The 23453-nt window shown below is 39.8% G+C and overlaps 1 protein-coding gene across 7 annotated transcripts in view; it reads left to right on the forward strand.

The window, feature by feature from the left end:
- Positions 1–22850, forward strand: part of NEDD4 (NEDD4 E3 ubiquitin protein ligase) — a 121399-nt gene extending 98549 nt beyond the window's left edge. For 6 of the 7 annotated variants that reach the window (XM_064267520.1, XM_064267519.1, XM_010597990.3 and 3 more), the window contains 17 exons: positions 2893–3012; positions 4308–4511; positions 5615–5695; positions 5908–5962; positions 6050–6108; positions 7136–7201; positions 9839–10068; positions 10414–10535; positions 10625–10695; positions 12361–12456; positions 12789–12862; positions 13134–13194; positions 14658–14717; positions 14805–14912; positions 15636–15732; positions 20379–20451; positions 20957–22850. In XM_064267520.1, the coding sequence (XP_064123590.1) occupies positions 2893–3012; positions 4308–4511; positions 5615–5695; positions 5908–5962; positions 6050–6108; positions 7136–7201; positions 9839–10068; positions 10414–10535; positions 10625–10695; positions 12361–12456; positions 12789–12862; positions 13134–13194; positions 14658–14717; positions 14805–14912; positions 15636–15732; positions 20379–20451; positions 20957–21059 (1680 nt within the window). In that variant the 3' untranslated portion in view covers positions 21060–22850. The remainder of the gene's footprint in view (positions 1–2892; positions 3013–4307; positions 4512–5614; positions 5696–5907; positions 5963–6049; positions 6109–7135; positions 7202–9838; positions 10069–10413; positions 10536–10624; positions 10696–12360; positions 12457–12788; positions 12863–13133; positions 13195–14657; positions 14718–14804; positions 14913–15635; positions 15733–20378; positions 20452–20956) is intronic. The other variant, XM_064267522.1, reaches the window with a different exon arrangement.
- The last annotated feature ends 603 nt before the right edge of the window (positions 22851–23453 follow it).

Raw genomic sequence — 23453 nt, forward strand, 5'->3', positions numbered from 1 at the left:
TCCATCCTCTCCTTGCCTCCCTCCCTTCCATGCCCCACCCCTTGTTTTTTAAACCAAATTAAAAATCCCAGACTCCCAGCACGCAGAAATGTTCTGCTGCCTTCATTCCTGTGTCTTTTCTTCCAATCAGTCTGCTCCCATGTCCTAATATCCTCCCACTTCTAGATCTGTGGATGTTCCATTTCCCCACTTGGAATAGCCTCCTCACTTTTTCCACCAACTATTGTAATTTTGAATGGCAGTCTGTATATTAATTTTTAATAGTGGGGCATGTGTGTGCCCCTATGGAACTTCCCACACAGGAGTGCAGAGACTCTAAAATCCTCAACCCAAGAGTAGCTCATCAGGACAAGAAGATGGCCCTGTCCTTGGAGAAGGACACAGCCTGGGCTGAGGGAGGAAGGCAGTGCCCAGCCATGCGGTTGGTATTGACCATCAGCAGGTGGGTAGGTGCCACAGAAGGGCTGCTCTCACTGCCTTCCTCTTGCTTATTGTCACTTGTCTGACCCAATCCTTAGACTGGAACCTGGGTAAGCAGAAAACCACAGTGTTTCTCCACCACACCTTGCAATGGCCCCATACAGTGCAAGTGCTAATTTCTGATCGACTGACAGATATTGACCCAGGAGACAATTTCAGGGACACTGGATGATTCTTATTTTATGTAATAAAAAAAGACTGTTTCCATGCCTTTGCTTCTCAATATATTGACTTTTTTTAACAGCTTTCACGAGGTATTATTTTCCACTATAAATCCACCCATTTTTAAGTATACAATTCAATGAGTTTTAGTAAATTTATGCTGTTATGCAACCATCTCCCTGATCAAGTTTGGAAATCCTGCCATCACCCCAAAAAGCCCGCTCATTCCCCTTGCGGTCAACCTTGATCTGGCTTTCAGCCCCAGGCACGCACGCCTGCTTCTCTTGCTCCAGTTTTGTCTTTTCCAGAAATTTCATAGAAATGGAAGCATGTAGCACGCAGTCTACGTGTGGCTTCTTCACTTAGTGTGATGTTTTTAAGATTTATCCATGTTGGTGCATATCTCAGCAGTTTGTGGTATTCCGTCATGTAGATGTACATACTACGTTTTGTTTATCTTTTTTGCCAGCTAATGGACATTTTTAAAACTGAGCGACTTTTAATTTCATCATGCCCGACTCTCACAGCTCATAACTGTCAGCAAAGTACATGCAGCACCTGTGTATCTAAAAAGCAGTATATCTAGTGGACAGACTGCTGCTGATGGTTTTGATGTTGTTAGGCACTTTTGGGAGCCAAGCTGAGCCTTGAAGAGTCTAATCTGGTTCAGAATGACTCAGTGAAGGCCAAACCTGGGACTATTTTAAGTAAACCTGTAACTAACAGACTCTTTGTTCATCTGTAATAAAATATAATAAACAGACTTGCCCTTGGAGGAACAAGGCAAAGGTGGCTTTTTTTTTTGCTAAGAGGTCGGCAGTTCAAATCCGCCAGGCGCTCCTTGGAAACTCTATGGGGCAGTTCTGCTCTGTCCTATAGGGTTACTATGAGTCAAAATCGACTTGACCGCAGTGGGTTTGGTTTGGTTTGTCAGGTGAAAGTTTACAGCACAAATTAGTTTCTCACTGAAAAGTTTATGCACAAATTATTTTGTGACATTGTTTGCAATCCCGCAATATGTTAGCACTCTCCCCGTTTCCACTCCGGGTTATCTATTTCCATTGGTCCAGGTTTCCTGTCCCTTCCTGCCTTCTCATCTTGGCTTTTGGGCAGGTGTTGCCCACTTGGTCTCGTATACTTGATTGAACTAAGAACCAGGTTCCTTACATGTGTTATTGTTTGTTTTATAGGCCTGTCTAATTTTTGGCTGAAAGATGGACTTCAGGAGTGGCTTCAGTTCTGAGTTAAAAGGGTGTCCAAAGGCCATAGTCTCGGGGGTTCTTCCAGTTTCTTTCAGACCAGTAAGTCTGGTCTTTTTTTGTGAATTTGGATTTTGCTCTACGTTTTTCTCCCGCTCTGTGCAGGACCCTCTATTATGATCTCTGTCAGAGCAGTCGGTGGTGGTAGCCGGGCACCATCTAGTTCTTCAGGGCTCAAGTGGAGGGTGTGGTTCATGTGGTCCCTTAGTCCTTTGGACTAATGTTTTCCTTATGTCTTTGGTTTTTTTCATTTTCCTTTGTCCGGGATGGTTGGTACCAATAGGTATGTCTTAAATGGCTGATTGCAAGGTTTTAAGACCCCAGACACTACTCACCAAAGTAGAATGTGGAACATTTTCTTTATGAACTATGTTATGCCAGTCGACCTAGATGTCCCCTGAGACTATGGTGCCTAGCCCTCAGACCTAGTAACTCAGTTCCTTAAGGTGTTTGGATGTGTCTAGAACTTCTATGAGTTTGGTTTGGTCAAGTTGGGCTGACTTCCCCTTCACCAAAGTTAACACTTACTATCTAGTGATTTCCCCTCCCCCAGGGGTAAGTTTTGACTGTACACGTATGTGTGATAATTTCAATTGTTAGACCACCTGGGCTCAAATCTCAGCTCCCTTACTAGCAATGTATTCGTTAGCAAATTACTTCAATTTTCTAAGCATCAGTTTTCTCATTAATAAAATGGGCCAGTAGTAGCAATTATCTCCTTAAGATTCCTGTTGGGGTTAGGTGACACAATCTATGTTAACACACGTAATGTGGTTATTGGTGTCACGTTTTATTTTTGTTATCACCCTCATCATCATTGTTCTACTGGAGCGTTTTGTTTTAGCAAAATGCTATGTACTTTATTCCATACACTTTAAAATGTAATTTAAATATGGTTCATTTTAAAGTAAACTAGCAGCAAATCAGGAATGTGGTCCCTTTTTAAAGCCTTCTTACCAATTTTTAATTCTTCTATTACCCTTCACTTTAGCTTTTGCCTACTTCATCTGGACTACCACCAGGTTGGGAAGAAAAACAAGATGAAAGAGGAAGACCATATTATGTAGATCACAATTCCAGAACTACCACCTGGACAAAACCCACTGTACAGGTACCTACAATCTCGGTATTAACTTGTTGTCTTAGAGGATTTACACCTTCACATTCCTGTGGAAACTCTGAGATCACTTTGCAGTCCACACTAGATGCTTCTACCCACTTCTAGTTGTTTATTCCCTGACTGGTGCTTAGTTTCTGTTGTTTCTTGTGGCTCTCTAATACACATGAACTGTCCCTCGTTGTTGTATAAAACGAGTCCACATGGGAATAGGAGGATAAGGGAAATGATTGAGTCTATTGAATGGTTAAGTTTATTATTCGCTAAGATAATCTTAGTGATTAATCTCTATTGAAAAATTTGTGACGACAACACTTTGTCCATGGCAGCAGTGACTACTTTTTGTAACATTTCCTTGTATTTAGCAAAATAATTTATTTAATCTTATTACCATTTCTGTTTTAGAAAAAATTTTTAACACTAAAAAGTACAGAGAATAAAATAGTAAATACCTGTGTTCTTAACACCCAGTATTAACCACTATTAACAAATTATCATATTTGTTTCTAGATGCTTTATTTTTAAAAAATAATGTATTATAGAGCTAAATTCTCTTTAGCCAAGCTCTTGGTCCCATTCCTCACGTGACCACCATCTTAAATTTCTTTTGTATTCTTTCAGCCTGTTTTATATACTTACATAAGGAACTAAGCAAAGCCTAATGTCGTTTATGTCTACATGTATTTGAAAATTTGCATAGATGTTATGCTGTATCTGTTAGTCAACATCTTTTTGCATTGTGTTTAGACACCTTACCCTTGTTGCTATATATATATAGATCAAGTTTATTCCTGTTAACATTGTCTAGTAGTCTATCATGTGAATATATACTACACTTCAGTTACCCATTTCTGTAGTAGATACTTGTCGTGCATCTTGTCTTCCCAGCATTTGAACCCACGTCTACGTATGGAGAATTCCCCACTCTTTGAGCACTGTAGCCTCCCTTGCAGCAAGGGTACGGACTCATTGATCTAGGTTCCTCATTCAGATGCCCCCACAACAGACTTTGACTATTAGCTAGCATCTTGAGAATTAGCTAAAAAATTATAAATTATTATCAATAGAAGTTCAACAGAACATTTTATTAGAAAAGTAAGCCAAAGAGAAAAAAGATTTTGGGGGGGACAAATTAATTATATATCATAACTACATTTGCAAATGAGCCTCAGAAGTTTATAGTCCTATAAGTCTGTATAAACCTGTTTGCAGGTTAAGTTGTCTTTTTGACCACAGCTGTGTGTGAGTCCCCGTAACACATTGCGACTTTTATTTGATGACTGTGCCAGGCTACGGTGGAGACCAGTCAGCTGCCATCCAGCCACAGCTCCTCTGCGAGCCCACAACCACAGCCCCCCACCAGCGATTCAGCACAGCAGGTGACCCAGCCTTCTGGAATTGAGCACCGATTCCTTCCTGAGGGCTGGGAAATCCGGCATGCGCCCAACGGAAGGCCTTTCTTCATTGACCACAACACCAAAACCACCACCTGGGTAACTTCCACACTCCTCATTTAGATAGATGGCAGCAACAATGGTAACCTCTTATGTAGAGCTCTTTATGATCTCCAAGTGTTCCTCAGTATAACCTGTGTTTCCTGGTGTGCATTTGAAGAGATCGTTGAATGCTTACTAACGTGACTTTTTCAGAAGATGTTTATGCCTGTTTTTAATATTGTTCTGGATTGTTGTGAAGATACGTTTAGTCCCTGTTTCCAGTTTTTATCTCACTGCTCATTATGCATAAAGAGAGTTAGGAATAGCCCCTTACATTTATTTGAAGCTTCATAGTTTCCGAAGCATTTTTTAATTCATATCTCACTTCATATCAAAAATGATCCTGTGAAGCTAGGTAGAACAAGTATTTTTATTTTAAGATAAGTCTTGAAATTATTTAGTGATTAGCTTAGTACTAATAGAAAAGTTACTGAAAATCAGCAGCAGGTGAATAGATTTTAATTATTAGTTAAGTAATGAATTATTAAAAATACTAATACTTTAACCGAAAGTAATTTAAAATATAGTTGAGTTAAATAAAATAATATAAATAATAATATATATAAATTAATCCAAATAAATTGAATTATCTTCTCTTTTTCAGCAACCTGAAATAACTTTAATAACTTCCAGGGGGGCTCACCTTTGTACCTTTGATATATATTAATAAATCAGCATCTCAACAGATACGTGCCAAATAAGCATGTTCAGGGACTCAAAAATAACATATGGTCCAGTTAAGGTCCTACCCTTTCACCAGTTTTTATTTAGAGAAAAGCCCTGCAAAGTGACACAATCCCTGGAGTGGAGCAGAGTGCTCTGAATGGTTCCTGTGAAACAGACGACGAGTTACTACTGCGCCCCGCTGAGAGCTGGTCTTTATCATTCCTTCTAATAACTGTAGCCTGAGAATGATGGATTTTAGGACAGATTTTATTTCACAGATCAAGCACATGGAGTATAAATGGACTTTTAAAAGAAAGTGTTTTAAATATCCATTGATAATAGAAAGCATGGTAACAGTTAGGTTGACTTTCATTATTTTAAAACTTATTTTGTGTGTGTGTGTGCTGTTTTCTTTATTCACTCTACCAAAAAAGGAAGATCCAAGATTGAAAATTCCACCTCATCTGAGAGGAAAGACATCACTTGATCCTTCTAATGACCTGGGGCCGTTACCTGTAAGTTCACAGAACTGCCTCCAATCTAAGCTGGCTGTCTCAAACATTTTGTAGTTAGAAATAGTGCTTCTTTAACAACCATAATTAATATTATTATTATTAAAATGTTGGTGCCTTCTACTAAGAAGATAACATGCAAATTAAATTAACTGTAAAACCACTGCCACTTTTCTACCCATACATCTATAATCGAAATACATTCTTCATTATAGCCAGGATGGGAAGAGAGAACTCACACAGATGGAAGAATCTTCTACATAAATCACAGTACGTGCAGTGTGATTTTTAATTACATTGTATTTTTGTAATACTGAATTTTGCGCATGAAAAAGAACATCTTATTTTTCCTTTCAGATATGAAAAGAACACAGTGGGAAGACCCTCGGTTGCAGAATGTAGCAATAACTGGACCAGTAAGTTTCTTTATTTCACTGTGCTATTATAGAACTGTCCCCTCACCTGGCGCTTCAACGGTGAATGGTCACATTTGTGATTCTTCCCTCTCCCTACTGGCCCCAATCCATGCCTTGGTTATTTGGAAAGGCCGTATCAGCTGAAGTTGTTGTTCTCACCCTGTGCAATGGCCTAGGGAGACTGGTGGACCAGATAGTGAAGATGCTAAGGCTGAGCTGCTGAGCTCAGGCCGGTACCTGACATTGTCTAGAGGAGAGTGTTGACCATTTTCAGCAGATCAGAGATGAGCCAGGAGAGTGTCAGGGAGAAGAAGTCAATGGCGCTCTGTCACTCCACAGTCGCACCTTGAACGTTTTGGTTGTAATCACTGTGAATTCTAAGTATAGGAGACACAGCAATATTTGTATGTTACATGTGAATATTATGATGTGTATAGTGACTGTACTACTGCTGACTCTAATTATATGAAAATCATTATTTTTTTATGATAAGTATACCTACTTTTTCCATAGTTTTTCAGGTTTTAATTGTTTTCTAAATCAGAAAAATAAGTAAAATTGAAGATGCATTTTTTTTTTCAGTTTACTCTTGAGTATCTTGAAATATCTTCAAAATAATGAATAAAAAAGGCAGCTCCTCAGAGTTCAAGGAAAAAGTACATTTTTCAAATTGTTCCCTTAATGGAGAAATCACTTTGAAAGTCTCTTTAGAAGTGGAAATTTTCATTTCTAATATTTCTCTACTTGGAAGAAATATTCTGTTTCTGGCATGTTGCATTTCAAGAATATTGCATGATTAAAATTACAGCCATAGAAATTCCTGAATATAATTTGATGTTAAACAGAAGAATTAAAATTTTTTAAGTTTTGTTTTTGTTTCTCTCCAATTAAACTTTTCTTTCCAGTATTCTCTTTTAATGCCTTTAACTTATGTTCATGAGATAACCGGAGGGGAACTTTAAAAATTTTTCCATCCAGAATAAAAACACCTAAACCGTCTTTATTTTTCCAAAACCTTCAACTGAAGGCAGTGCCCTACTCCAGGGATTACAAACGAAAATATGAGTTCTTCCGAAGAAAGTTGAAGAAGCAGGTTAGTGATACTTACAGTACGTGCTTGGAAGCCGTCATTTCATAGGCTGGAAGTACTGGGAGTGCGTTTTAAAAACTAATAGGAAATGTATTCTGTATTTTTAACAACTTTAAGTGAGTAGTTTCCTATAGAGAAAGGTTGCTTATTTTTCAAGTAGCTGTTATATGTCATTAGAGACCATAGTTAATTTATGTTTTCCCTTATTTTTCAAGATACAGAAAAAAAAAGTTGGCTTTAAAGCCCTTTAACTTGGTGTGTCATGATGGGGCATATGAGACTTGGGCTTGGTAGAACTGGCAGGAGCAGCTCAGGAGATTATCATCCAGCCAGGCTGTGGGTTCCTTTCCTACTTTACTGTCTTCCAGTGACAGTCATGCTCTGCGACTTCACGTATATCCACGTGTAATTTAAAAATAGAGTTGTGATTGGAACAGTGCTCTTGTTATGTCTCCTTAGGTGTCGTCATTACATCTTTTTCCATCACCACAGATTCAGTATGCTTGGACCTAAATTTATCATCTGCCCATCTATTCCATCTCCTTGGTGATGACCACTTTTTAAAAAAAACAAAAAAATGCCTTTTTAATTTGCTCATTCTTCCCTTTCCCTGCACTTTAGGAATATTGCCACTAGGTGGCGATATTGGGTTACACATGCTTGTGTGTTCTAAGCCTGCTTTTCCAGCGGTTCAAGATGGTGGGTTGGCTACCTGAGATTTTTCACCCTGTTGCTGTTGTCAGGTGCCTTTGAGTTGATTTCAACTCATACAACCCCGTGCAACCGAGTAAAACTGCCCCATAGGGTTTTCTAGACTGTAATCTTTACGGAAGCAGATCACCAGGTCTCTCCTGCGGAGCTGCTGAGTTTTTCATCTTAAATTTTAACACACATAAGATAGTTTTTTACTGTTCTAATAGAGTCCTAAAGTGTCAGCAACTTTTTTAAGTCATCTTAAAGAATAATTTCTGTCAAAATTGCTGTGGAAATTTACCTTCTACTTCAGTTCAGGCGTTCCGGTTTCTCCTGTGGCTTCTCTTGCTTGCATTAACCTCACTCACTACCAGAGTGCCTCTCGTCTGTCCTCTGTAAAACCGCTCTGTGTATGTCTACCCCGTCAGCTTCTGAAACGACAACAGTCTGATCACGTTACTCCCGGCTCAGAAGCTCTCTTCTTTCCAGTCTGTCCTTCCCACTTGTCTACAATCTGGCCCCAGACTCCTCCCCGCCACCCCGCCACCATGTCTTCTTTCACTGGAATCACTCCCTTTTCTTTACCCTCCCCTCCTCCTTCTGTGTCCTCTAGCTACCAGAAATATGGCACAGCTCGTGCATCCTGTTCTCTTAGCCTGTTTCCGAGTCCGCCCTCCTTCCCTGCTGTCAAAAGGCGTCTACCCAGAAGCCTCCTTGACTGCCTCGCTTGCAGCTAAAATCCAGATCTTTTACGCCCCCACAGGACCCTGCTTGTACCTCTGGTATTAGCAGGTTCTCCACTCATTTAAGTCTCAGCATTAGTGACATCTATATATATTTTTTATACTTGTTTCTCACGCTCACATACACACCAGATGAGAGACTCCCTGAGGGACAGCCGTGTCCCCACTGTGGTGCCTACCTAGCCTGGGGCCTGCCCCGAGCAGGTCTTTGTAGATGTTTGCTGAGCAGTTATCTCCACTGTGCTGCCTGGTGTCCAGTCTCAAATCGATTTTCTCTGAGCTTACCATTATTATAAGCATTATCATAAGCAGAAAAGGAAATTGCTTGTATTTTTTGTAGTGTTTTCCACCGTTCTCTGATTATATTGAGAGTAAAATTGATTTTTTTTCCTTAAAGCTAAGCCTTTTTTTTTTTTAAGACAGAACGTTGATAGCGTGTTTTTTCTTATTTCCACTTGAAAGTTGCACGCAGAACACTCAGGAATAAAATATTTGGGTACATTTGTATAAAGTTTACAGTAACTCATGGTGATCTCCATTTGTCACATGAGCAAAGGAGGTGTGAAAGGTTAGTGAGGCGATGTGACTCATTAGTTCAGAGCAGAGATTCAGGAGCTAAGGCTAACTGAACTTCTGTCTTCCTCAGTTTCTTCATCCATAAAATGGGAACAATAATAATATCTACCTCATAGTGTTGCTATGATGAGTAAATGGGTTAATCCACTCAGAATGCTTGGAATGGTACCTGGCACTGTAAACGTTAGTCCTTATGAATGAGTGGGCAGGGTAGACTCCAAGAAGGGGTAAAATGGAGGAAAAACCCTGACCCTGCAGGCAAGTGACAGGAAGCAGCCAATGGCTAGACTACAGGTCATGGAATGATCTTCACTGGAAACCGACACGGAAAGGACTCTGTTAAATTCCTTCACGCGAGCATTATCATCACCGTCAGTAGCTTCTTCAGACGTAAAAATTGGAAGTCTGTATTAAGTTATTAGAGAAGATGTGTGAATTCTTTCAAACCACAGAGAAAACATTTAGGACAACATACTTAGTTACATTTTCCCCAAGGGCTTTACTTAAAGACACAGAGGCATGGGTACAGGGTAAATAGAGTACAGTCAATTTTGTAACTTCCATGACAGATAAATTTATCATCGTGTTGAACTGATTTAAAACACATCCCTTTTCTCTGGGTTTTCAGAATGACATTCCAAACAAATTTGAAATGAAACTTCGCCGGGCAACTGTTCTGGAGGACTCTTACAGAAGAATCATGGCTGTTAAGAGAGCAGACTTCCTCAAGGCCAGACTGTGGATTGAGTTTGATGGTGAAAAGGGGTTGGATTACGGAGGAGTCGCCAGGGAATGGTTCTTCCTGATCTCAAAGGAGATGTTTAACCCTTATTATGGGTTGTTTGAATACTCTGCCACGTAAGTACCTTTACAGCGACCATGTACAGAAAAGTATCTCACTGTTCTGAAAGTAGGAGAGTCGCATGATACAGGGAAAATTTATATTACATGTTGCCAGAACAGGGAGACGATAACTAATGTTTCAGAAATGACTGTTCCAAGAAAACCATATGGGGCAGTTCTACTCTGCCACGTGAGGTCGTTAGGAGTCAGCAATGACTCGATGGTACCCAACAACAACGAATGTGGTTCCAGTAGAGGTGAACAATTCTAAAAAGCGGGAGATAATTTACAATTATTTGTCATATTAAAATGTTTATATGAAATGTAGAGAGGAGTATTTAAGTGTGGTTTTCTTTGCAGGGATAACTATACCCTACAGATAAATCCAAACTCTGGACTGTGTAATGAAGACCACCTCTCTTACTTCAAGTTCATAGGCCGGGTGGCTGGAATGGCAGTCTATCATGGCAAGCTGTTGGATGGTTAGTATTAGGCATGAAACTTCTTAAAAATGTAATTGTCTGATTATTTTCACGTGGTGATCATTTTAAATATATTTGATTTTTACAAGGTTTTTTAATCCGGCCATTTTACAAGATGATGCTACAAAAACCAATAACACTCCATGATATGGAATCAGTGGTATGTCGTTTTCACTTATAATATAGAGGAAGTTTAATTTAACAGGAAGGTGAAGATTTTGAAGGATTCGCTTTTAATGATATAGAAATTAATAAATTATAATCTTCCAAAATGCAAATGACCATTTTACTATGAAAATTTTCCAGTATATAATAAGGTTGAGTTGATTTTACAGTGGACACCTGTATACTCACCACCCAGATTCCACAGTTAGCATTATTCTATACTTGTCTTATCACAAAGGAGCCCTGGTGGCGCAGTGGGTAAAGCACTCGGCTGCTAACCGGAAGGTCGGCAGTGTGAACCCACCAGCCTGCTCCACTGAAGAATGATGTGGCAGTCTGCTTCTGTAAAGATTTATGGCCTTGAAAACCCTGTGGGGCAGTTCTACTCGGTCCTGTAGAGCCGCTGAGTCAGAATCAACTCAATGGCAGTGGGCTTGGTTCAGTTTTTGATTTAGTGAGCCCTGTTGGTACAGTAGTTAAGAGCTCAGCTGCTAACCAAAAGGTTGGCAGTTTGAATCCACCAGGAGCTCCTGGGAAACCCTGTGGGGGCAGTTCTACTCTGTCCTCGGGGTCGTTATGAGTCGGAATCACCTCGACAGCTGTGGGGTTTGTTTTTTGTTTTTGTCGTATCACATATCTGTCCATCTATCCATGAATCCGTCTTATTTTTTTGATCCATTTCAAAGTAAGTTGCAGATACAAGTAAACTGCCCCTAAATACGTCAGCATTCTACACACCATTTTCATGTATTCTCCTGCATCAACATTTGAATTGTGATCTTTTATGATAAATGCTGTGTGCTTTCACAGTGGCACCCAAAGACAAGGACTTGATGTTAGGCCGCTACAAAGAAAAATAAACCCTAGGATCAATCCCTCATAGGCTTATTGTCACCTGTACTGCAAAGCCTCCTACAGTGGTGTACACATGGCCCTCAAGACCTTGTCCTTGGTCCAAGTACACTCTTTATACCTCTCTTGTTACACATTATCAGGGCAAACAGTGTAATTCTTTGTAGGTTGTAAGATTGCATGGTCATTTGAGTTGGTTAATTCAGGTTCTGTATTTAATTTGAGGTTGTTCTTTAACTTGGGACAGGTATATATAACAACCCTCATAGCTACTTACACATTTCATGCACCTTCTCGTAGGCCGCATGAGAAAGGTGCTAGGTGCTCCTGGATATCCGTGGAAGTTAGGACTTACCTGAAAACTGCTTTGTGTAGCTCTTTAATTGGGTCCTAAAGTCCGCCCTCCACTGCTTCCACATAGAGATTTCAGAACTTCTAAGCTGGCACTACTCTGTTGATTTATGCGTCCTTGCTCTGACAGTTACTGGTTTTGGCTCTAACAGTTACTAGTCATCCAGCTCCTTTTGAGATGTGTGTGTGTTGTGTGTGTGTGCGTTGTGTGTGTGTTATGTGTGTATTGTATGTGTGTTTGTGTTGTGTGTGTGTGTGCGTTGTGTGTGTTGTGTGATTGTGTATGTTTTGTGTGTGTTTGTGTGTTGTATTTTGTGTGTGTGTTGTGTGTGTGTAAAAAGATGTCCAGCTGGCCCTTTCATCATTCATTTACTCAGATCCTGAGTATACTTTTTTTGCAAGTTCAGGTGTCCTGTTTATACATACAAATTTTCAATGTGCAATTTTTTCCAACTAGGATAGTGAATATTACAATTCACTAAGATGGATTCTTGAAAATGACCCAACAGAACTGGACCTCAGGTTTATCATAGATGAAGAACTTTTTGGACAGGTTTGTAAATATTGATCAATTAAAATGATACAACTTGTAAAACAGATGTGACGTAAGTGTAGATGTTAAATAATGCGTATACTCAGCACTTCTCTGTGTGCTATTTTCTACATGTACTTTCCGGTAACAAAAGTTGTCTCTCAGCAAGAATTTGTGCTTTCTTTGACATCTGACTCATTCAATACTTATTTAGTAAAGCTAATATTTTCAGTTTTCTTAGCTTTTAAATTTGAATAAATTTAACTTAAAACACCAGGTTTCTGGTATAACTATAAAATGTGTATTTTTTTTTTCACTGAAATAACGTATCAAGATACCGTGTTTACTTTTAGACACATCAACATGAGTTGAAAAATGGTGGATCGGAAATAGTTGTCACCAATAAGAACAAAAAGGAATATATTTAGTAAGTATTTTATTATTAAGTATTTTACTGTATTTTATACATAAATTTTGTGCTTCTTCTCAGGAAGGCTCTTCTTACCTTCTTTCTCTTCCCCCATGGCCAGACTCTGAATGTTCTTCTCTTCTTGTAACAATGCTGTATTACCCACTCGTATTCAGTTTTGCCTCGTGCTTAGCTAGTTTTTATTTTTTGTTTCTAGTTGAAATTAATATACCCTACATTTTTTTCCTGGTTGATGTGAAAAAGACTGAAATGTTTTGTTTCCTTCTAGTCTTGTAATACAATGGCGATTTGTAAACCGAATACAGAAGCAAATGGCTGCTTTTAAAGAGGTATTAGTTTTCTTTTGTTTGCTCTTCTATAATTTCAGAGTACTTGCTGTAAGTTTCAAATATTGGGCCTCATCACATCTGAGAAAAGTTAGTAGATGGCTTTTTTAAACTATTTTTAATTACATTTTTATGTTAACAAAATATTATGTAAATAGATGTTCACTGTTAAAATCCAGCCATTCAGGGTTTTAGTACAATAAACATTGACAGTCCTCCTTCCCTTCTCTCAACCCCCCCTCACTCCGTCTCAGTCCCACTTCTGTCACCTTAAGTAACCTCAGGAGAGCAAAGAAAGAAGAGTGCTAGAGGGACATTATAATACACTGTTTCTTTTTCTAAATGGGATCACATTATACATGTCTTATGACTTGCTTTCTTCCCTCACAAAATATTTCTTGGAAGTCTTTATATGTTAAGATATATAGTTTCTCTGTGGCAGCATTTTATTCACAGTATAAATCTATAATTTATTTAAACTTTCCCAGTTGGTAGACGTTTAGGTGTTTTCAGGGCACTCATTTCATAAGCTGACGTACATATTTATCACACACTCTTCCATTTATTTAGTATTGGGCACTGACTGTGTGCCTGGTGCTGTGCTGGGCAAAAAGACACAGGTCCAGCGGTCAGGATGGTGATGGGAAGGGAGCCCTGGGTGGTAGTCCGGAAGGCAGAGCAGTAGCAGTGGGTAGTGTAAACCAAAGGGGTGTGGGTGGCAGCTTGGACTTGGAGCCACCTGCATCGTGTAGTGAAGCTGCGAACTAGACAAATTATCAAGACGGGGGAGCAGTGAAGGAGCTCCACATGGGGAGACTCGGAACACCAAAAAGGAAAATTGAGAGGAGGTGAACAAAGGCAGGCAGAGATGGGAGACAAAAACCAGGAGAGAAAGGTATGTTTCAAGACTGAGTTCTAAAGACAGGTGTTTCCAACAGTATCATACTGGAGAGATGTCAGATAAGGAACCAGAAAGTGTTTATTAAACTTAGCCACAAACTGTCTTTGACTTTTCCAGAACAGTTTCAGGCAGTAGAGGCCTAGAGTCGGATTGCTGTGGGGTAGAGTATAAATGGAAGGTGAACAGATGGATTCAGTAAGTGTGTAATGCTGTCACCCCAACCTTGGCTATGAGGGGAAGGAGAGTAGGACCTTTGCTTTCTTGTTTGTTTTTTAAGGCGGATGTGACATGAACAAATTTCAGTGCATGAGGAGCGAGCTAATTAATTAAGAGAAGGAGGTTTAGGGAGGGGTAGACCAAGCACGGGCAGAGGGACGGGCCTGAAGGAGGAAGTGGTCCCTCTCCACTGGGGCGCATGTTCTTGCCACACCGAGGTCTTGGTTGACTTAAGCCTGTGGTGGAAATCTACGTGGACATGGAATTCCTCCCATAGCACCCAGTAGCTGAAGGATAGGAATGTCTGTGGACCATGCTAACCAGGTTTTTCAATGCATTTTTCTTCTAGGGGTTTTTTGAACTAATACCACAGGATCTCATCAAAATTTTTGATGAAAATGAACTAGAGGTAAGAAAATATCATTTTTATTTTAAACCAGGAACTTTATACCCACTGTTTTTCTTGTTCACAGTTTGGCATTTCTTGTTTATGTAGCTTCTCATGTGTGGATTGGCAGATGTGGATGTGAATGACTGGCGAGAACACACCAGGTACAAGAACAACTACAGTGCAGGCCATCAGGTCATACAGTGGTTCTGGAAGGTAATTAAAGGCTTCTGTTTCATAAATTACTCTCTGATAGGTCCAGTCATATTTACAGTCAGCTCTGATAGGTCCAGTCATATTTACAGTCAGCTCTGGGTTGTCTGTGCTAAATAGGTTATAGATAGATAAAACTGAAAAACACATAACCCTGTAAAAATCATCTTTGATTTTGTATTAATGCATAGACTGATATGGATACCTTCGGGGTATGGGACCATACTCCATGCATAATTACAGATTAGTAAGTAAAAGGCTCAGAATAAAGTCAGTGGCAATAATAGAATGAGGTAGGTGCTTAGTTCCTTAATAAAGGGAAGCCTCTTCAGAGAGCTGTGATAATAACCAAGAATGTATTCTCTGGGACACCTGCCTGGCCCCTTTAAATGTGATTTTCTGTTTTATAAAGAAATTTGTATGCCACTCAATAATATCAGTAAGTATGATTTTTAAAAAGCCATGAGTCACATCTGGGAAGGAAATTTTTGTCACTTTATTATGCTTTAATCCCAATCTAAAGAGTTTTCTTTTAGCCTTAGAAATAAAGTTTCAACCAAGAAATAAGCAAACCACTCATAAACACAAGTTTAACTAAAGAAGCATGCAGATTTAACAATTAAGAATTAATCTGTAACGATATTCTGATAGCATATTTCTCAGGATAACTCTGTTACCTTTTTCCAGTGATAGACTGTTCCTAAATGCTATTTTTATCTCATTCAGGCTGTTTTAATGATGGATTCAGAAAAAAGAATAAGATTACTTCAGTTTGTCACTGGCACATCCCGTGTACCTTTGAATGGATTTGCTGAACTATGTGGTAAGAAGTTTCCGCAGATCATATGAAAATGGAGGGATGCCAGCTGCGTTTTTTACAGCTGATTGTTCTTCAAGCTTCTTTCATTTATATAAACATTCAGCTTTAAAAAAAAGAGAAATTAAGATTTTTTTAACGATGTAATTAGGTACAAGAACAAAACCAAACCTGTTGCCGTCAAGTCTGAGTCAATTCTGACTCATAGTGACCCTTCAGGACAGAGCAGAACTGTCCCATAGGGTTTCCAAGGAGCGCCTGGTGAATTCGAACTGCTGACCTTGTGGTTACCAGCCATAGCTCTTAACTACTATGCCACCAGGGTTTCCAGATACACAGAAGTAGGCCAAAATGCAGTTATACTTTCTAATCAGGTAGTGAGAAGTCTGAGTGGTGCCCATGGTTAACACAATTGGCTGCTAACCAAAAGGCTGGAGGCTGAATTCATGTAGAGGCACCTCAGAAGAAAGGCCTGGTGATCTACTTCTGAAAAATCAGCCACTGAAAACCCCACGGAGCACAGTTCTACACTGACATGCAGGGGATCACCTTGAGTCAGAACTGACTCAAAAGCAACTGTTTAATCAGATGGTGAAGAGGGAAACTGGAAACATGTAGTGTCTTGAGTTATTTCTATTCTTGAACTTTAGATTCTATTCCACTCTTCCTTCCATTGCAGACAAGCATGACCTCTACTGGGTCTAGCTCAGGGTGAGTGTACAACAAAAAACCAAGAGTTTTCTAGTAGAATACAAGATGGCGGACTAAGCAAAGTTAAATAGATTTTGTTGGGACTTAGTAAAACAAAAAAAATTTTTGTTTGTTTTTTTTGTTCTACAAAAAAAGTAAAATGCAAAGTTCCCAAAACTTACTTGATGCAAATTTTTCTTTGGCAGGGGGAGGGGTGGGGAATCTCCTCAGCCTATCGCAGAAAGGTGGGACCAGGGGTAATACTGCAGGTGTCTCTGTATATTCAGAATAGTTCACATCAATGCAGTTTTCTGTAAAGCGAAATTCTGTATATCCTTTCAAACTATTTCCCTGTTGATTTACATCATAACGCTAAAAAAAAACACTAGAGGTGTGTATTGTAAAAAAGAAAAAAAAGTACTGTGTTTGATGTAGATCACAGTAACTTTTCTTACTTTGGTTAATGGTCTGTTTGTTGGAGTGACATTTACTTTTTAAAGATATCAATAAGAACACATTGTTTTGAAAAGGGCTAGCTAAGGTTGGACCCTTACTTAGAGCAACAAGTAAGAACAGCATTGTCCTGGGAAGTACAGGTCAGGGACGGCTGCCTAGTAGCTGCTGAGCTGACCTTTTCCTGGGACATCCCAGTTAATTGGCCTAATATCTTGTTTAGTGCGTCTATTCCACCTCCTAGTTCGTTGCATAGCGCCTCAGGTCTTAAAAGCTTGCGAGCAGCCATCTAAGGCTCAACACTTGTTTTCTATTCACCTGGAGCAACAGAGCAAGAAGGAGAGTCAGGAATAGGAGGAGGAAATGGCATGTGTGGCTAATCGCCTTCATGAACAACTGCCTCTTTTGCCATGGGATCAGAAGAACTGAATGGTGGCCGGTTACCATTACTGAACATTGTGATCAAAGATTCCATAGACGAACCCTGATCAAAAGGGAGAAAATGCAGAACAGAATTTCAAATTGTCATGGACTCCAAACTTCTTGGAGGCATAAAGGTTGGATGAACCCCTGAAACTATTGCCCTAAATGAATCTTTAAACCTTAAGCCAAAAATATCCTCTGAAGTCTTCTTAAAACCAAACAATAATTTAGCTTAACAGTAAAAAATTTCTGCCTTGAGCATTATGCCCTTTTAAGATCTATATGGGATCAAACTGATAACAACAACTTGAAAGGTTAGATAGGAACCTCAGGGGGCAGTAAAGTTATGGAGAAGAACAAGTCAAAAAAGGAGGGCGAGAATGTCATGCCGCTCAAAGAATGTAATCAGTGTCACTAAATGGTACATGTAGAAACTGTTGAGTTGGTGTGTTTTTTGCTGTGTATATTCTCAACAACAACTAAATAAAAATAATAAGTAAATGAAAAAAAGGAAGAGAGCTATACTATCTGAAAGCATTCCTAGTGGTCTCCATCTCCTTGGCAAGCCTGGTTTCCTTGTTAAGCTTTATTTATACTCGTTTGCGAACGTGTCAGGCAGCTGCCACTTCTCCACTTAAGTAACCACTCCCAGCGGGAAGACCGAGGCAGGAGCTTTGCTGCTAGCCAATACCCTCCCTCCTTGCCTGATTCCATCTCTTAGCCTTTGTCTTTTAGTGGCTTCACCTGAAAATCAAGGCGGGACAAACTAACATCCTTGTCCATCTCTAGCTGCACTTCCTTCTTGGTGCACTGGTTAAGAGCTCCGCTGCTAACTAAAAGGTCTGCAGTTCGAATCCATCAGCTGCTCCTTGAAAGTCCTGTGGAGTAGTTCTACTCTGTCCTATAGGGTCGCTATGAGTCGGAATCAACTCAACGGCAGTGGGTTTCCCTCTTTTATGTAGTCCAGGTCTGTACCCATCCACACTGGATTTCATGAACTGTTTGGAATTGGGGAAAAATACTCCCCACACAAAGCCCAAGTTGTTTGTGTTAGAATATAAGTTCAGATTCTTGTGTATTTACAAAATGAAGTAGATGTTGTTAATATGACAATGCAGTATTACATGGCCAGTGATCCGAATGTTAAGTTTATGTCAGTTGACTTGAGGGATTTTTATGATGGATTGTTCAAGTTAGTGAATCAAAAGGCAGAAAAAAATATATAATACTGATTCCATATAATAGAAACCAAACGATGACAAAAGTCCTGCGATTTTAACAGTGAGCATAATGGTGATGAATGATGTGTGAAGAGTTATCCTCTGTGAGAGAAACTTTAATTCTGAGAATATTGAGTATATTTGTGCTGCATCTGGCAATTATACACACACACATACATTTGGATATGATTATAAGACATGGAGAAAAGTATGGAAGTTTATATATTGGATTATTAACATTGGTGACCTGGCTGGTTGGGGTATATTGAGAATTGGAGACGGAAGAGCTAAGTGAAAACCCTGCCAAAAAAAGATAGTTTTTAAAAATATCCATAATATGAGAAAAAAAGTAGCATGTGTGTATAACATGAGCACATGCACACAAAGGTTCATGATAGGATGTCCACCCAGAAGTTAGAGCCATGTACCAAGATGGTGGGGTCTGAGGTGATTTTCACATCCTTCACTATATTTTTCTGTATCGCTTTAATTTTTTACAGTAAACACATATTATTTATATATTGTTGTTAGTTGCTGTCCAGTCAGTTCCAACTCCTGGCAACCCACATGTGCAGACTAGAACTGCACCATAGGATTCTCAAGGCTGTGACCTTTTGAAAGCAGATCACCAGGCCTTCCAAGATGCCTCTGAGTGGATTAGAACCACCAACCTTTTGGCTAGTAGTCAAGCACTTAACTGTTTGCACCACCCAGGGACTACTGTATTATTTATATAAGCAGACAAAATTAAAGCTATTTTCAGTCCTACTGAAAAAAGAAAATACAAATTTCCTCTGTGTACCTGTGAGGGGAGCAGAATATGGGAATATAGTTGGTTCCATGGTTGGAGGTTTAGGGTCACAGTCTCATGGGACATCCCAGTTAATTGGCCTAATACGTGTTTAGTACTTCTTGTCTACCTCCAAGTTCACTGCACAGTGCCTGGGGTCTTACAAGCTGACAAGCGGCCATCCAAGGCTCAATAATTGGTCTCTGTTCACCTGGGGCAACAGAGGAAGAAGGAGAGCCAGGAATAGGAGGAGGATATGGAATGTGTGGCTGATTGCCTCCATGAACAACTGCCTCCTTTGCCATGAGACCAGAAGATCTGGGTGGTGCCCAGCTACCATTGTTGAACATTTTGATCAAAGATCCTACAGAGGAATCCTTATCAGAGGGAAAAAATGCAGAACAGAATTCCAAATTCTTACAGACCCTAGACTTTCTGGAGCCATGGGGGGCGGATGAACCTCTGAAACTATTGCCCTGAGAAAATCTTTAAACCTTAAACCAAAAATATCCCCTGAAGTCATCTTAAAATGAAACAATAGTTTAGCTTAACTAGTAAAAAATGTCTGCCTTGAGCATTGTGCTCTTTTAAGGACTATCTATATGGCATCAAATTGACAACAGCAACTCGAAAGATAGGGACCTTAGGGGGCAGTGAGTTTATGTTAATGAGGGAGGAACAACTCAAAAGGAAGTGAGAATGGCTGTACAACCCAAAGAGTGTTATCAGTGTCACTAAATGGTACTTGTAGAAACTGTTGAATTGGTGCATGTTTTGCTATGTGTATTCTCAACAACAAACTAAATAAAATTTAGAGAAAAAAGCAGCAGCATCAGACATGCCGCCCTAGGGCAGAGTGATACAGTGGTTAAAATGGGCCAACGGAGAGTGTCTCTTCATTTGAGGCTGGACAATGAAGCCAGCGGACACAGGACAGGCTTTATTTCTTTTGAGTTTAAAGAACCAAATTAGCTTCCTATGTATGTAAGTTCTGCATTTGAAAAAAGTAAGTTTTGAAATGCCTAGGGATTCCTGCATAAAGTATATGAAACCAGAGAAACTCTTCTTTCTTTTAGGTTCAAACGGACCACAGTGTTTTACAGTTGAACAGTGGGGTACCCCTGACAAGCTGCCAAGAGCTCATACCTGGTAAGCAAGTGCTAACAGGTAGTCCAGGCGCGGAAGAGCAGGGAGAAGTTCTGGTCTGTCTGTAATATGTTATTGGCAGCTGTGGGTGAGGAGTTGTCAGCGGCACTAACCCAGGAACAGACCTTTCTTTATCAGGTAGACCTGGTCTTGACGTCCAGGTAGCCAAATGTTGGAGAGGCCCATCTAAACTGTTGACCATATGTTGCCTTCATGGCATGAGGGTGGGGCCGCCCCAAGAGGGCCTGGAGCATTCGCTTCTGGAGGTTAAAATGGCAGAGGAACCAGTCATTGGATATTGAGGAGGGGGTGGGAAGTCTCCACCAGGGAGTCATGGAGAGAGTCCACGCCCTGAGCCCAGTTTTGTATCTCACTTCTACCCCTGTTGATAAAGTGTCTGTTAGTGCCGAAATGTGGCCTAATGACAAATACCGGCATCACTGTGTTTGCCATGGTGATAGGCGCCTTGTCAGTGTCTCTCATAACCAGTTCCTCTCTGTTCTTTCAGCTTCAATCGCTTGGACTTGCCACCATATGAATCATTTGAAGAATTATGGGATAAACTTCAGATGGCAATTGAGAACACTCAGGGTTTTGATGGGGTTGATTAGATACGCGTTAACGATCTATGATGTTTTATTGCCACAATTTCTGTAAGCAAAATCTCAACTTAAATTTTCCAGGGAACTACTAAAAACTTGGCCGTTGACTCTTCCCAGATACTTGAGAAAGTGATATACAAGCATTAGGAGGCACTGTGTGACAACGTAACCATTATTTCAGTCACTTTGAAACACCGCAGTACATTGACACGGCTGTTTCACTCTTAGAGTCCACCAGGCAGGGTACACAAGTCCTGTGTCCCCGAAGTAGTGAGTTTTGTTCTCAACATTTACCTCTTTGACAGCATTTGCCAGGCAGTTCTTTCTTTAACTACTGAAATTCTAACTGTGAAATATTTGTGATAAGTGTTATGTGTGAAAAGTTTCATACTTCTTGAGAAGAAAAACTGAAATTTGGAGAAAAAATAATTTACTATTGAGTAAACAGCAATCTATTTAGTGCTGCTTTCAGCTATTTGTTATTACATTGACATGCCTAACGCACCTTCTGCCCAGATTTTAGGAGAAACCATGTAAAGTGTGTTACCTGTACTTTTAGTCAACTGACTCAACTGCAGAAAACTGTTTACTTCATTTTAAAAGTATTTAACTTTTGTTAATATGTAGTTTTACTCAACAGTGATTCATAAGATACGTGAAGCAAATTCAAAACTGCAATGAGTGACAAGTGTTAAAGCCTTCCTCTTGCCTGTGTATCCTGTGGCTCAGTGACACAGTTATCACTTGTTCCTGTTTGTGTAGTGAGAAGAACTCCTTCTTCAAGCACTAAACGAAAGCTCCACAAAGCAGTGTTTCTAAGTGAGCTTTGAAGGACAGAGCTCACCTTTACTAGTCATTCTTTACGCTCGCACAGTTACGTAGTAAATACATGTTTACAGGGTTTACTATGTTTACAGACTAAGCCAATTTCTCTAGTTGCTTTTTTATATTTTTAGTACTTCACTTTAGTAAAAAAAAAAAAAAAAAAATTTGTTAAAAAATAGCCAAAGAGTAGTTATAACGCATAATTTGTATTAAATTTATTACCATGTTTCTTATGCTTTTTAAAAATACTGTTTACTATGAAAGTGAAGTTTTGTTACAAATCCAAAACTCTTTAGCAAAATGCTACAGGTAGAATCCAACTTCAGCCAAACCAATGTACAGAAAAACCGTATGTGCACATTCAACAAACGTGTGCTGAATGCTTGCTGTGTGCATGGCACTGGGCTAGGCCCCCGGAGTAAGAGGTGGCACTGGGCTAGGCCCCTGGAGTAAGAAGTGGCACTTGGTTAGGCCCCTGGAGTAAGAGGCAGCACTGGGCTAGGCCCGTGGAGGAAGAAGTGGCACTGGGCTAGGCCCTTGGAGTAAGAGGTGGCACTGGGCTAGGCCCCTGGAGTAAGAAGTGGCACTCAGTTAGGCCCCTGGAGTAAGAGGCGGCACTGGGCTAGGCCCATGGAGTAAGAAGTGGCACTGGGTTAGGCCCCTGGAGTAAGAGGCCTCAGCTTCAGAAAAGCAGCTCGGTCTCCATTCCCCAGGAACTGCAAATGTGTATGTGAATTTGTAAACAGTCACAAGTGGGAGTGAGCAGAATAAGGCAAAAGGGGAAGTGTTGTAGGTTCCAATGCACCTGCAAAGGTAAACTGTGCCAAGACTGTATTTATTCCTAGTTTCTTACCTATATTGAAATAATTATATGAATAGAGAATGCTCTTGAAAAAAATTAAACCTATTTCCCAATATAGTATCTTGGTAATTTAGAAATATATTTTAAAAATACATGTTATGAATCTTCTTAAATATGTGTGTTCTATGAGAGTTGTAAAAAGTACCCTGCCTGTTGGTTTAAGCTTACTGAGGTACAATGCGATAGGTACCTGTCAGCAAGGATCCCAATTTTGGAAACAGTAGCAAAACCACCTTCAAACACCACAGCGTCCGCTTGGTTTGGGAAAAACAGCTCACAGATGAAGATGCACTGTGTGTTGGCACCTGTGTTAGCCAGCAGTCGGGCAAAACCACCAGGTGTAGTCCTACTTTTATCACTTAACCAACTGTGTGAACTCAACCTACTTAACCTCTCTGGGCTCCTGTTCCTTCATCTGTCAAATAAGAACAGTCATGCCTACCCTCATTCTTAGGCAAGATTGTTGTAAATTCCAGAGAGAAGAGGTTTGGAAAAGGCTTTGTTAGCTGTAAAATCCTCTACAACCAGAAGATGCTTTGTGCTGACCACTGGATTTAGACAGATCAGGGGTGCACACCAAATACAATCCTGAAGAAGAACCTCTTCGTTTAAAAATACAATGGCTTCTAATAGACAAGGAAGTAGGAACACATCTGATATTGAATATACACATATCTACATATTTTGTTTGTTTGTTTGTTTTTTACATATACACA

The sequence above is a fragment of the Loxodonta africana genome, chromosome 13, assembly GCF_030014295.1.
Source record: "Loxodonta africana isolate mLoxAfr1 chromosome 13, mLoxAfr1.hap2, whole genome shotgun sequence".
Classification (NCBI taxonomy): Eukaryota; Metazoa; Chordata; class Mammalia; order Proboscidea; family Elephantidae; genus Loxodonta; species Loxodonta africana.